At 45.2% G+C, this 15615-nt stretch overlaps 1 protein-coding gene across 2 annotated transcripts in view; it reads left to right on the forward strand.

Annotated features, from left to right (window-relative positions):
- The window catches only part of LOC126413585 (protein GPR107), a 186387-nt gene that overhangs the window by 148325 nt on the left and 22447 nt on the right, over positions 1 to 15615 (forward strand). For both annotated transcript variants that reach the window (XM_050083277.1, XM_050083276.1), the window contains exon 12: positions 4221 to 4381. In XM_050083277.1, coding sequence (XP_049939234.1) covers positions 4221 to 4381 — 161 coding nt within the window. The remainder of the gene's footprint in view (positions 1 to 4220; positions 4382 to 15615) is intronic.

Here is a 15615-nt window from a genome sequence, read left to right on the forward strand (position 1 = left end):
GTTTTATGTTCATATTTTCTTGGTAAATGTTGGTTGAGTCTACTTCTTCTTGCATGGTCATGGACAGAGCTGTTTGTGCAGTAATTACCAATGTTATTTTTGATGTGTACAACTGACTGTTAAATGTATTCACATGGAGCAGTTAAAATCCCCACTGTTTTGAACAGATCTTTACAATGAGCTTGAGTAATATTTTTGGTTATTATTCTAATGGCTCTCTTCTGGAGTTTGAAAATTGTGTTCATATTTTGTGTGTTTGTTCCCCAAAAAAGAATGCCATAGCTAAGAATTGAGTGTACATATGAATAATATGTAACTAAAAGACATTGCATGTTACACACTGATGTTAGGATTCTAAGGGCATAACATGCTGATGACATCCTGTTTGCAAGTACCTTCGTGTGTTCGCACCCCTCCAACTGAGAATCAATATTAATTCCTAGAAAATTTCCATTTGTTACACAGTCTACAGAGGTGCCATCTACATTTAATTTAAAATTGTCATCCCAGACTGCTTTGCTTTTATTCTCTGCATTATTTATTATTTTGTCATTAAATGACTTTTTTGCAGCAATCAGCACCTCCCTATAGATCTTTTTGTATCTCTGATAAAAATTTAAGAATTCTGGATCACCGCGAATCTTTTTCATGGAACTGAGGTGTTTAAGTGTTTGGGAGGACTTCTTGATACCTGATGTTACCTATCTGTTTTTCTGAGATGTTGATACAGACATGCATACTTTTCAAAGTTCAGTTTAAACAATGTGGAGAATTTAGAGAATTTCATATTCACATTGGTTTCCTTATACACTTCATCCCAGCTTTGATTTTCTAGCTCTTTTCAAAAATCTTTTATTTTCATTTCTGATAGATGTCGTTTGTAGGCTTGTAATTTAGGGAATGATTCAATTCCTGATTTTACTGTTGTTATTTGACAAGGATGGTCTGATAGTCCGAGATCTTTTACAGCTACATCATATTTTCCCTGTCCATATTTGTGGCCACATGGTCAATTACTGATGCAGTCTTTGTAGTAACCCTTGTTGCACTGTTGTCCAATAGGGACATGCCAAAACTTTGAAGGATGTTGATGAAGGTGCTGCTGGATTCATTTGTGATATTAGTGTTGATGTTAATGTCCCCACACAGAATTATGTTGACCTTGGTACTTGAGACTTTGTCTAGAACTTCAGTTAATTTATTGAAAAAAGTGTCCACACTACCACTGGAAGATCTATACACACAGAAAATGATTACTTTCTTGGTGATATCAAGCACTGTTAATTCAATAGCTGATGTTTCAAAGTGTTTGTCTTCACTTACTGTTCTGAGGTCATGTCTTGATTTGAAATGTGTTCCTTTTCTGATGTAAATGCATGATTCTCCACCCCTTGAAGTAGTTCTGCAGTAAGAATTTGCCCTTTCATACAATGATAATACTACATGTTGAATTTCTGTGTCTCTACACGCTGGAGATACTCTTTAGGCAGGGAACCTGTTGTCTTGATTTATTCTGAAAAAGACCTACTTTTCCTACCTATGACAACAGGTATTTGACCATGTGTGGCCCGAGATCCACCCCCTATACTTTCATGAATCAGCTGTACCAATCTTCCCTTCCCAGTCCTGTTTAGGTGTAAGCCATGCCTAGTGAAACCCCATCGGTTGATAGTCCCGATGGGCACCAGAGAAACATGAGCAAAGTTGGTTGTCCTCAGAGCCATCCCTAACCCCACACTGACTCGTGTCACAGCTCCATCAAGGTGTGGTTAATCATGATGCTGGAACAGCTCGACAAAGTGTACATTTGTGCCATGAGTCAGGGAAGCTATCTTGTCCAGGCACCACCTATGTCATATGCACCATCCCTGTCCAAACTGTTTCCCACCCCACCCACTATCACTACATGGTCCTCTTTTGTAAAGTCCTTACATATAAATACCCTTAGTCCTCTATCACATCACTTAGCCCTGCATTTGGCTTGAAGATACTGGTGGCCTGGTACACTGCCCCTAAATTTTCCTGTAACTGAGGGCCTACACCTCACCCATGGCTATTACCTAGCAGCAGTACTTTCTTCTTCCTAACACTTTGTACATTCCTAGGCTTCTTGGCCTTGGTTGAAGTGTGCTGCACATTTCCTACTCCTTGTTCTACCTGCGGCTCTTCCTGTTTTTGGTGTTGATGATAAAACTGTCAGATCGCGTTCTCTTTCTTCCTATCCTCCTACCAGCTGCCAGTTCCCAACCACCCTCCTCCCCCTTATCTCCCTTGATCCTTATGAGTTCCTTCCTTGCTTCCTCCAACTGTGCCTGAAGGGCACAGATTTTCCTTTCCTGTTCCCCAGTCAAAATGTTCATACTGTGTACTCTGCAGTTCTGCAGTTCCAGGAGAGAGCCTCTTCTGTTCTCCCCACTGCACCCCCCCCCCCCTCCCCCAGTGAAAATATTTCCTACAAGATTGGCAACAAATCCCTCCAGTCACTACCCTATGACAGCTCCCACGTTTCTCACTCGTGGTCAGTTTCAAAAGAATAATTAAGTTTAAAGAATGTTTTAAATTGTCAAGGATGCTTGATTGGCAGAGTATAAACAAAAAAACGACACAAAAGTCTTATGTGCAGTGGTTTTTTTTGTACTGATTTTGAGTTACAATGACAGAAGAATGAATTTGTAATTTCTTTTCTTTTAGAGAATTTATGTTATCGGGGGTGTTTTGTCAGATTTTTAAAACGTTTATAACTTGGAAAATTTAGTCCTAGATCGTGTCTATCTAACTAGTAAACAATATGAAATGTGTTAGTTAAATACGATTTAGAAACATTTAATTACACTTTTATTGCGACAGTAAACACTGATGAAACTAGTAGCTGGCTTTTTTAAACGAATTTTGCACTATTAAGAAAACTTGAATAGATTTTTTGTGTTTATGTCATGCAAAATTTCGGGTTACGTCACGATTATCAGGACTTCAGGAAAAGAATAAGTTTTTTCAAGAAAAAGCTCTGCTGGGACGCTAATATTCACTTGTGTGACAAGAACGGACACTACAGCGAGTATACAAAACAAAGAGAATTTAAATTTGACACTATTTCCTCTTAAATAAGTTCTTTTAGCGGACGAAGAAAATACCTGTGACCTCACTTGTCGGCCATCTATTAAAAAGTTTAAAGGGATCTATATTTATATTATAATATAAAAAGTCACACTGAGTAAAATTAGCTTTCTAATTTGCCTCCCCCCCCCCCCCCCCCCCCCCCCCCCCCCCCCCCCCCCCCCGTCAAAAAAAAGGGGGGGTCCTGTGTGTGGGCCTGGTTGGGAATTCTTTAAAGCTTTAATAACTGCACTGCTAACGTACAGAACAATAGTGCAGGAAACCAAATTTTTCTTATTTTTTAAGATTTTCATTTGACTCTGCTTCATATATAATAAATTTTGAAGTTTGTGGCCACCTTATTATGACCAGTCCAGTACCATTTCATGGGTGCAGTCTCCAGGTAGCACCTTGGCTGGACAGTGCTCCATGAGAAGAACAGTCACCATACCTTTATCCGAAATCACAAATGCATCCCCATCCACTCTACACTTGTACTGTTGTTTACATTGCATATAAAACGTCACACCAAAAACAATACAACAGACTGAACTTATGAATGCAAGCAAATAAATCTTCTATGACCTCATAATACACAAGTAGTATACAATATTGCCATTAACAGGAGTTAAATATGAATGAGATCTTCAATTGTACAACATGTGTTTGACAGTCGTAGTCAAATGCAAGCATTATGCTGAGGTTATAGTGGATGATGAAAAGTGTACCTTAGAAGGAAAATAAAACAGGGATACATCTCATTCAAGTGAGGTAAGCACATTAAATAGTTGCATCATGTAGTGCTGCTCCTGCAAATACATCTGGAAGGAAAGCGCTGTTTACATTATCTGGTCTTATTTATGGACAAATTGATTTTACAATGAATAGAGATGTTTCCCTCCTCTCTAGATGTAGTTTCTCCAAATAATGTTACTTACAGAAAATTCCTTTATTTTGGTTATGTTGTCATCATCAGCTGTATGAGAAGTAATTATAGTCAGCTAGGTATTAAAGTATTGCATCAGAATTTGTAACAAGTTATAAACTTTCTTTCTTCATATGAATTGATATTGTTACCAGTTTATATTTATCTAAGTCAAAAAGATGATTGTTCCAATTTGTTTCAGATAACAGTACCATTTCAGTATGAGTGGTTAGATGAAATGTTCAGAGAAATGGCTACATATGTGTTCTTTGTACTCACTGGATATAAATTCCGGCCTGCATCAGCAAATCCCTACTTTCAAGCAAATACAGATGATGACGACGATGAAGAAATGGATGTTGTGTAAGTACCATGATGCTATTTAAGAACTATTATACTACCTTGAAAGAAATCCAATATATATATATATATATATATATATATATGTTTGTGTGTCTATCGACCTGCCAGCGCTTTTGTTCGGTAAGTCACCTCATCCACGTGGGAAAAATTATATATAAAAACAAAGATGAGGTGACTTACCGAACAAAAGCGCTGGCAGGTCGATAGACACACAAACAAACACAAACATACACACAAAATTCAAGCTTTCGCAACAAACTGTTGCCTCATCAGGAAAGAGGGAAGGAGAGGGGAAGACGAAAGGAAGTGGGTTTTAAGGGAGAGGGTAAGGAATCATTCCAATCCCGGGAGCGGAAAGACTTACCTTAGGGGGAAAAAAGGACGGGTATACACTCGCACACACGCACATATCCATCCACACATACAGACACAAGCAGACATATTTAAAGACAAAGAGTTTGGGCAGAGATGTCAGTCGAGGCAGAAGTGTAGAGGCAAAGAAGTTGTTGAAAGACAGGTGAGGTATGAGTGGCGGCAACTTGAAATTAGCGGAGATTGAGGGCTGGCGGATGACGAGAAGAGAGGATATACTGAAGGGCAAGTTCCCATCTTCGGAGTTCGGATAGGTTGGTGTTGGTGGGAAGTATCCAGATAACCCGGACGGTGTAACACTGTGCCAAGATGTGCTGGCTGTGCACCAAGGCATGTTTAGCCACAGGGTGATCCTCATTACCAACAAACACTGTCTGCCTGTGTCCATTCATGCGAATGGACAGTTTGTTGCTGGTCATTCCCACATAGAATGCATCACAGTGTAGGCAGGTCAGTTGGTAAATCACGTGGGTGCTTTCACACGTGGCTCTGCCTTTGATTGTGTACACCTTCCGGGTTACAGGACTGGAGTAGGTGGTGGTGGGAGGGTGCATGGGACAGGTTTTGCATCGGGGGCGGTTACAAGGATAGGAGCCAGAGGGTAGGGAAGGTGGTTTGGGGATTTCATAGGGATGAACTAACAGGTTACGAAGGTTAGGTGGACGGCGGAAAGACACTCTTGGCGGAGTGGGGAGGATTTCATGAAGGATGGATCTCATTTCAGGGCAGGATTTGAGGAAGTCGTATCCCTGCTGGAGAGCCACATTCAGAGTCTGGTCCAGTCCCGGAAAGTATCCTGTCACAAGTGGGGCACTTTTGTGGTTCTTCTGTGGGGGATTCTGGGTTTGAGGGGACGAGGAAGTGGCTCTGGTTATTTGCTTCTGTACCAGGTCGGGAGGGTAGTTGCGGGATGCGAAAGCTGTTTTCAGGTTGTTGGTGTAATGATTCAGGGATTCCGGACTGGAGCAGATTCGTTTGCCACGAAGACTTAGGCTGTAGGGAAGAGACCGTTTGATGTGGAATGGGTGGCAGCTGTCATAATGGAGGTACTGCTGCTTGTTGGTGGGTTTGATGTGAATGGACGTGTGAAGTTGGCCATTGGACAGGTGGAGGTCAACGTCAAGGAAAGTGGCATGGGATTTGGAGTAGGACCAGGTGAATCTGATGGAACCAAAGGAGTTGAGGTTGGAGAGGAAATTCTGGAGTTCTTCTTCACTGTGAGTCCAGATCATGAAGATGTCATCAATAAATCTGTACCAAACTTTGGGTTGGCAGACTTGGGTAACCAAGAAGGCTTCCTCTAAGCGACCCATGAATAGGTTGGCGTACGAGGGGGCCATCCTGGTACCCATGGCTGTTCCCTTTAATTGTTGGTATGTCTGGCCTTCAAAAGTGAAGAAGTTGTGGGTCAGGATGAAGCTGGCTAAGGTAATGAGGAAAGAGGTTTTAGGTAGGGTGGCAGGTGATCGGCGTGAAAGGAAATGCTCCATCGCAGCGAGGCCCTGGACGTGCGGAATATTTGTGTATAAGGACGTGGCATCAATGGTTACAAGGATGGTTTCCGGGGGTAACAGATTGGGTAAGGATTCCAGGCATTCAAGGAAGTGGTTGGTGTCCTTGATGAAGGATGGGAGACTGCATGTAATGGGTTGAAGGTGTTGATCTATGTAGGCAGAGATACGTTCTGTGGGGGCTTGGTAACCAGCTACAATGGAGCGGCCGGGATGATTGGGTTTGTGGATTTTAGGAAGAAGGTAGAAGGTAGGGGTGCGGGGTGTCGGTGGGGTCAGGAGGTTGATGGAGTCAGGTGAAAGGTTTTGCAGGGGACCTAAGGTTCTGAGGATTCCTTGAAGCTCTGCCTGGACATCGGGAATGGGGTTACCTTGGCAAACTTTGTATGTGGTGTTGTCTGAAAGCTGACGCAGTCCCTCAGCCACATACTCCCGAAGATCAAGTACCACGGTCGTGGAACCCTTGTCCGCCGGAAGAATGACGATGGATCGGTCAGCCTTCAGATCACGGATAGCCTGGGCTTCAGCAGTGGTGATGTTGGGTGTAGGATTAAGGTTTTTTAAGAAGGATTGAGATGCAAGGCTGGAGGTCAGAAATTCCTGGAAGGTTTGGAGAGGGTGATTTTGAGGAAGAGGAGGTGGGTCCCGCTGTGACGGAGGACGGAACTGTTCCAGGCAGGGTTCAATTTGGATGGTGTCTTGAGGAGTCGGATCATTAGGAGTAGGATTAGGATCATTTTTCTTCGTGGCAAAGTGATACTTCCAGCAGAGAGTACGAGTGTAGGACAGTAAATCTTTGACGAGGGCTGTTTGGTTGAATCTGGGAGTGGGGCTGAAGGTGAGGCCTTTGGATAGGACAGAGGTTTCGGATTGGGAGAGAGGTTTGGAGGAAAGGTTAACTACCGAATTAGGGTGTTGTGGTTCCAGATTGTGTTGATCGGAATTTTGAGGTTTTGGAGGGAGTGGAGCTGGAAGTGGGAGATTGGGTAGATGGGAGAGACTGGGTTTGTGTGCAATGAGAGGAGGTTGAGGTTTGCTGGAAAGGTTGTGAAGGGTGAGTGAGTTGCCTTTCCGGAGGTGGGAAACCAGGAGATTGGATAGTTTTTTGAGGTGGAGTGTGGCATGCTGTTCTAATTTACGGTTGGCCTGTAGGATAATGCTCTGAACAGCCGGTGTGGATGTGGGAGAGGAAAGATTAAGGACTTTTATTAAGGATAGGAGTTGACGGGTGTGTTCATTGGCTGAGTTGATGTGTAGGTGAAGGATTAGGTGGGTGAGGGCAATGGATTGTTCAGTTTGGAACTGGTATAGGGACTGATGGAAGGAAGGGTTGCAGCCAGAGATGGGAACTTTAAGTGTGAGGCCTTTGGGGGTGATGCCAAATGTCAGACAGGCCTGAGAAAATAGAATATGGGAGCGTAATCTGGCTAGGGCGAAGGCATGTTTGCGGAGGGAATGTAAATAAAACTTAATGGGGTCGTTGTGGGGGTGTTGTGAGGGTGACATGGTATTAGAAGGTGGAAAGTGTGACATGAGGTGAAATGAAAATGAAAATAAAAATATATGGGGAGAGATAAAGGTGAAGTAACTGGAGCTCTGGAATGAAAAAAGGCGAAAAGGTGTTGGTTACAGCTGGGCTATGTTGGACTTGGGTTGGTAGACAACGATGTGCATAAAGGTTAGGTGGTTGTGTTGCCGCCAAAACACGTTAAAGGACGGAGAAATTCGGGAAAATTTCGAAAAAACTGCGTGTAGTATATTAAAAGGAGTGGTATTGTGGTGGCAGATTATGAAAATGAGGTTAACAATTGTCTGACGAAGAAATAATGGCGTTAAAACCTGTGGGAAGCGGCTAAAAATGATCAGTGATGTGGGAAAAACGGAAATGGAAATAAAGCGAAAGTTATTAGAACTGGCCGAAATGGTTGTTTAAAAGGTGAAAGGAGCTGTTTGTGAACTAGAAACGGTGGATATTATAGCGGCGGTAGTGCTGAAAGCGGCAAAAAAAATTTTATTTTTTATTTTTTTTTGGTTATGGTTTGGAAGTGGGTTACGTATTATTGAGTATATATATAGGCGGGATAAAATAGTATAGCAGATTACGGTAAAAAGGAGAAGGTGAATACAAAGTGAAACTACTGGCAAAAACAGAAAGAGGAAAATAAGACGACAGAAAAGATTTCGAAATGCAACAGTGACAATAACAAACGTAATTGTTGGATTCAAATTAATGATATCAATATAATAGAAGGAAACATTCCACGTGGGAAAAATTATATATAAAAACAAAGATGAGGTGACTTACCGAACAAAAGCGCTGGCAGGTCGATAGACACACAAACAAACACAAACATACACACAAAATTCAAGCTTTCGCAACAAACTGTTGCCTCATCAGGAAAGAGGGAAGGAGAGGGGAAGACGAAAGGAAGTGGGTTTTAAGGGAGAGGGTAAGGAGTCATTCCAATCCCGGGAGCGGAAAGACTTACCTTAGGGGGAAAAAAGGACAGGTATACACTCGCACACACGCACATATCCATCCACACATGCAGACACAAGCAGACATATTTAAAGACAAAGAGTTTGGGCAGAGATGTCAGTCGAGGCAGAAGTGTAGAGGCAAAGAAGTTGTTGAAAGACAGGTGAGGTATGAGTGGCGGCAACTTGAAATTAGCGGAGATTGAGGGCTGGCGGATGACGAGAAGAGAGGATATACTGAAAGGCAAGTTCCCATCTTCGGAGTTCGGATAGGTTGGTGTTGGTGGGAAGTATCCAGATAACCCGGACGGTGTAACACTGTGCCAAGATGTGCTGGCTGTGCACCAAGGCATGTTTAGCCACAGGGTGATCCTCATTACCAACAAACACTGTCTGCCTGTGTCCATTCATGCGAATGGACAGTTTGTTGCTGGTCATTCCCACATAGAATGCATCACAGTGTAGGCAGGTCAGTTGCTAAATCACGTGGGTGCTTTCACACGTGGCTCCGCCTTTGATTGTGTACACCTTCCGGGTTACAGGACTGGAGTAGGTGGTGGTGGGAGGGTGCATGGGACAGGTTTTGCATCGGGGGCGGTTACAAGGATAGGAACCAGAGGGTAGGGAAGGTGGTTTGGGGATTTCATAGGGATGAACTAACAGGTTACGAAGGTTAGGTGGACGGCGGAAAGACACTCTTGGCGGAGTGGGGAGGATTTCATGAAGGATGGATCTCATTTCAGGGCAGGATTTGAGGAAGTCATATCCCTGCTGGAGAGCCACATTCAGAGTCTGGTCCAGTCCCGGAAAGTATCCTGTCACAAGTGGGGCACTTTTGTGGTTCTTCTATGGGGGATTCTGGGTTGAGGGACTGCGTCAGCTTTCAGACAACACCACATACAAAGTTTGCCAAGGTAACCCCATTCCCGATGTCCAGGCAGAGCTTCAAGGAATCCTCAGAACCTTAGGCCCCCTGCAAAACCTTTCACCTGACTCCATCAACCTCCTGACCCCACCGACACCCCGCACCCCTACCTTCTACCTTCTTCCTAAAATCCACAAACCCAATCATCCCGGCCGCCCCATTGTAGCTGGTTACCAAGCCCCCACAGAACGTATCTCTGCCTACGTAGATCAACACCTTCAACCCATTACATGCAGTCTCCCATCCTTCATCAAGGACACCAACCACTTCCTTGAACGCCTGGAATCCTTACCCAATCTGTTACCCCGGAAACCATTCTTGTAACCATTGATGCCACGTCCTTATACACAAATATTCCGCACGTCCAGGGCCTCGCTGTGATGGAGCATTTCCTTTCACGCCGATCACCTGCCACCCTACCTAAAACCTCTTTCCTCATTACCTTAGCCAGCTTCATCCTGACCCACAACTTCTTCACTTTTGAAGGCCAGACATACCAACAATTAAAGGGAACAGCCATGGGTACCAGTATGGCCCCCTCGTACGCCAACCTATTCATGGGTCGCTTAGAGGAAGCCTTCTTGGTTACCCAAGTCTGCCAACCCAAAGTTTGGTACAGATTTATTGATGACATCTTCATGATCTGGACTCACAGTGAAGAAGAACTCCAGAATTTCCTCTCCAACCTCAACTCCTTTGGTTCCATCAGATTCACCTGGTCCTACTCCAAATCCCATGCCACTTTCCTTGACGTTGACCTCCACCTGTCCAATGGCCAACTTCACACGTCCGTCCACATCAAACGCACCAACAAGCAGCAGTACCTCCATTATGACAGCTGCCACCCATTCCACATCAAACGGTCCCTTCCCTACAGCCTAAGTCTTCGTGGCAAACGAATCTGCTCCAGTCCGGAATCCCTGAATCATTACACCAACAACCTGAAAACAGCTTTCGCATCCCGCAACTACCCTCCCGACCTGGTACAGAAGCAAATAACCAGAGCCACTTCCTCGTCCCCTCAAACCCAGAATCCCCCACAGAAGAACCACAAAAGTGCCCCACTTGTGACAGGATACTTTCCGGGACTGGACCAGACTCTGAATGTGGCTCTCCAGCAGGGATACGACTTCCTCAAATCCTGCCCTGAAATGAGATCCATCCTTCATGAAATCCTCCCCACTCCGCCAAGAGTGTCTTTCCGCCGTCCACCTAACCTTCGTAACCTGTTAGTTCATCCCTATGAAATCCCCAAACCACCTTCCCTACCCTCTGGCTCCTATCCTTGTAACCGCCCCCGATGCAAAACCTGTCCCATGCACCCTCCCACCACCACCTACTCCAGTCCTGTAACCCGGAAGGTGTACACAATCAAAGGCAGAGCCACGTGTGAAAGCACCCACGTGATTTACCAACTGACCTGCCTACACTGTGATGCATTCTATGTGGGAATGACCAGCAACAAACTGTCCATTCGCATGAATGGACACAGGCAGACAGTGTTTGTTGGTAATGAGGATCACCCTGTGGCTAAACATGCATTGGTGCACAGCCAGCACATCTTGGCACAGTGTTACACCGTCCGGGTTATCTGGATACTTCCCACCAACACCAACCTATCCGAACTCCGAAGATGGGAACTTGCCCTTCAGTATATCCTCTCTTCTCGTCATCCGCCAGGCCTCAATCTCCGCTAATTTCAAGTTGCCGCCACTCATACCTCACCTGTCTTTCAACAACTTCTTTGCCTCTACACTTCTGCCTCGACTGACATCTCTGCCCAAACTCTTTGTCTTTAAATATGTCCGCTTGTGTCTGTATGTGTGGATGGATATGTGCGTGTGTGCGAGTGTATACCTGTCCTTTTTTCCACCTAAGGTAAGTCTTTCCGCTCCCGGGATTGGAATGACTCCTTACCCTCTCCCTTAAAACCCACTTCCTTTCGTCTTCCCCTCTCCTTCCCTCTTTCCTGATGAGGCAACAGTTTGTTGCGAAAGCTTGAAGTTTGTGTGTATGTTTGTGTTTGTTTGTGTGTCTATCGACCTGCCAGCGCTTTTGTTCGGTAAGTCACCTCATCTTTGTTTTTATATATAAAAAATAGAAGGAAACATTCCACGTGGGAAAAATTATATATAAAAACAAAGATGAGGTGACTTACCGAAAAAAAGCGCTGGCAGGTCGATAGACACACAAACAAACACAAACATACACACAAAATTCAAGCTTTCGCAACAAACAGTTGCCTCATCAGGAAAGAGGGAAGGAGAGGGGAAGACGAAAGGAAGTGGGTTTTAAGGGAGAGGGTAAGGAGTCATTCCAATCCCGGGAGCGGAAAGACTTACCGTAGGGGGAAAAAAGGACAGGTATACACTCGCACACACGCACATATCCATCCACACATACAGACACAAGCAGACATATTTAAAGACAAAGAGTTTGGGCAGAGATTTCAGTCGAGGTGGAAGTGCAGAGGCAAAGATGATGTTGAATGACAGGTGAGGTGTGAGTGGCGGCAACTTGATATAAGCGGAGATTGAGGCCTGGTGGGTAACGGGAAGAGAGGATATATTGAAGAGCAAGTTCCCATCTCCGGAGTTCGGATAGGTTGGTGTTGGTGGGAAGTATCCAGATAACCCGGATGCTGTAACACTGTGCCAAGATGTGCTGGCCGTGCACCAAGGCATGTTTAGCCACAGGGGGATCCTCATTACCAAGAAACACTGTCTGCCTGTGTCCATTCATGCGAATGGACAGTTTGTTGCTGGTCATTCCCACATAGAATGCATCACAGTGTAGGCAGGTCAGTTGGTAAATCATGTGGGTGCTTTCACATGTGGCTCTGCCTTTGATCGTGTACACCTTCCGGGTCACAGGACTGGAGTAGATGGTGGTGGGAGGGTGCATGGGACAGGTTTTACACCGGGGGCGGTTACAAGGATAGGAGCCAGAGGGTAGGGAAGGTGGTTTGGGGATTTCATAGGGATGAACTAACAGGTTACGAAGGTTAGGTGGACGGCGGAAAGACACTCTTGGCGGAGTGGGGAGGATTTCATGAAGGATGGATCTCATTTCAGGGCAGGATTTGAGGAAGTCGTATCCCTGCTGGAGAGCCACATTCAGAGTCTGGTCCAGTCCCGGAAAGTATCCTGTCACAAGTGGGGCACTTTTGTGGTTCTTCTGTGGGGGATTCTGGGTTTGAGGGGATGAGGAAGTGGCTCTGGTTATTTGCTTCTGTACCAGGTCGGGAGGGTAGTTGCGGGATGCGAAAGCTGTTGTCAGGTTCTTGGTGTAATGGTTCAGGGATTCCGGACTGGAGCAGATTCATTTGCCCCGAAGACCTAGGCTGTAGGGAAGGGACCGTTTGATGTGGAATGGGTGGCAGCTGTCATAATGGAGGTACTGTTGCTTGTTGGTGGGTTTGATGTGGACGGACGTGTGAAGCTGACCATTGGACAGGTGGAGGTCAACGTCAAGGAAAGTGGCATGGGATTTGGAGTAGGACCAGGTGAATCTGATGGAAGCAAAGGAGTTGAAGTTGGAGAGGAAATTCTGGAGTTGTTCTTCACTGTGAGTCCAGATCATGAAGATGTCATCAATAAATCTGTACCAAACTTTCGGTTGGTAGGCCTGGGTAACCAAGAAGGCTTCCTCTAAGCGACCCATGAATAGGTTGGTGTACGAGGGGGCCATCCTGGTACCCATGGCTGTTCCCTTTAATTGTTGGTATGTCTGGCCTTCAAAAGTGAAGAATTTGTGGGTCAGGATCAAGCTGGCTAAGGTGATGAGGAAAGAGGTTTTAGGTAGGGTGGCAGGTGATCGGCGTGAAAGGAAATGCTCCATCGCAGCGAGGCCCAGGACGTGAGGAATATTTGTGTATAAGGAAGTGGCATAAATGGTTACAAGGATGGTTTCCGGGGGTAACACATTGGGTAAGGATTCCAGGCGTTCGAGAAAGTGGTTGGTGTCTTTGATGAAGGATGGGAGACTGCATGTAATGGGTTGTGAAGGTGTTGATCTACGTAGGCAGAGATACGTTCTGTGGGGGCTTGGTAACCAGCTACAATGGGGCGGCCGGGATGATTGGGTTTGTGGATTTTAGGAAGAAGGTAGAAGGTAGGGGTGCGGGGTGTCGGTGGGGTCAGGAGGTTGATGGAGTTAGGTGAAAGGTTTTGCAGGGGGCCTAAGGTTCTGAGGATTCCTTGAAGCTCCGCCTAGACATCAGGAATGGGGTTACCTTGGCAAACTTTGTATGTGGTGTTGTCTGAAAGCTGATATAGTCCCTCAGCCACATACTCTCGACGATCAAGTACCGCGGTCGTGGAACCCTTGTCCGCCGGGAGAATGACGATGGATCGGTCAGCCTTCAGATCATGGATAGCCTGGGCTTCAGCAGAGGTGATGTTGGGAGTAGGATTAAGGTTTTTTAAGAAGGATTGAGATGCAAGGCTGGAAGTCAGAAATTCCTGGAAGGTTTGGAGAAGGTGATTTTGAGGAAGAGGAGGTGGGTCTCGATAACTTTAAGTGTGAGGCCTTTGGGGGGTAATGCCAAATGTCAGACAAGCCTGAGAAATTAAAATATGGGAGCGCAATCTGGCTAGGGCGAAGGCATGTTTGCGGAAGGAATGTAAATAAAACTTAATGGGGTTGTTGTGGGGGTGTTGTGATGGTGACATGGTATTAGAAGGTGGAAAGTGTAACATGAGGCTGAAATGAAAATGAAAATAAAAATATATGGGGAGAGATAAAGGTGAACTAGAAAGCAGCTGGAGATCTGGTGTGAAAAAAGGCGAAAAAGTGTTGGTTAGAGTTGGGCTATGTTGATCCTGTGGTGAACTTGGGTTGGAAGACAACGATGTGCACAAAGGTTAGGTGGTTGTGTTGCCGCCAAAACACGTTAAAGGGTGGAGAAATTCGGGAAAATTTCGAAAAAACTGCGTGTAAATGTATTAAAAGGAGTGGTTTTGTGGTGGCAGATTATGAAAATGAGGCTAACAATTGTCTGACGAAGAAATAATGACGTTAAAACCTGTGAAAAGCGGCTAAAAATGATCAGTGATGTGGGAAAAATGGAAATGGAAATAAAGCGAAAGTTATTAGAACTAGCCAAAATGGTTGTTTAATAGGTGAAAGGAGCTGTTTAATCTGGAACCACAACACCCTGATTCAGTAGTTAACCTTTCCTCCAAACCTCTCTCCTATCCAAACCTCTGTCGTATCCAAAGGCCTCACCTTCAGCCCCACTCCCAGATTCAACCAAACAGCCCTTGTCAAAGATTTACTGTCCTACACTCGTACTCTCTGCTGGTAATATCACTTTGCGGCGAAGAAAAATGATCCTAGTCCTACTCTTAATGACCCAAATCCCCAAGACACTATCCAAATTGAACCCTGCCTGGAACAGTTCCGTCACAGCGGGACCCACCTCCTCTTCCTCAAAATCACCCGCTCCAAACCTTCCAGAAATTTCTGACTTCCAGCCTTGCCTCTCAATCCTTCTTAAAAAACCTTAATCCTACTCCCAACATCACCACTGCTGAAGCCCAGGCTTTCCGTGATCTGAAGGCTGACCGATCCATCGTCATTCTCCCGGCGGACAAGGGTTCCCCGACCGTGGTACTTCATCGTCGGGAGTATGTGGCTGAGGGACTGCGTCAGCTTTCAGACAACACCACATACAAAGTTTGCCAACGTAATCCCATTCCTGATGTCCAGGCGGAGCTTCAAGGAATCCTCAGAACCTTAGGCCCCCTACAAAACCTTTCACCGGACTCCATCAACCTCCTGACCCCACCGACACCCCGCACCCCTACCTTCTATCTTCTTTCTAAAATTCACAAAACCAATCACCCCGGCCGCCCCATTGTAGCTGGTTACCAAGCCCCCACAGAACGTATCTCTGCCTACGTAGATCAACACCTTCAACCCATTACATGCAATCTCCCATCCTT

The sequence above is a fragment of the Schistocerca serialis genome, chromosome 1 (genome assembly GCF_023864345.2).
Source record: "Schistocerca serialis cubense isolate TAMUIC-IGC-003099 chromosome 1, iqSchSeri2.2, whole genome shotgun sequence".
Taxonomy (NCBI): domain Eukaryota; kingdom Metazoa; phylum Arthropoda; class Insecta; order Orthoptera; family Acrididae; genus Schistocerca; species Schistocerca serialis.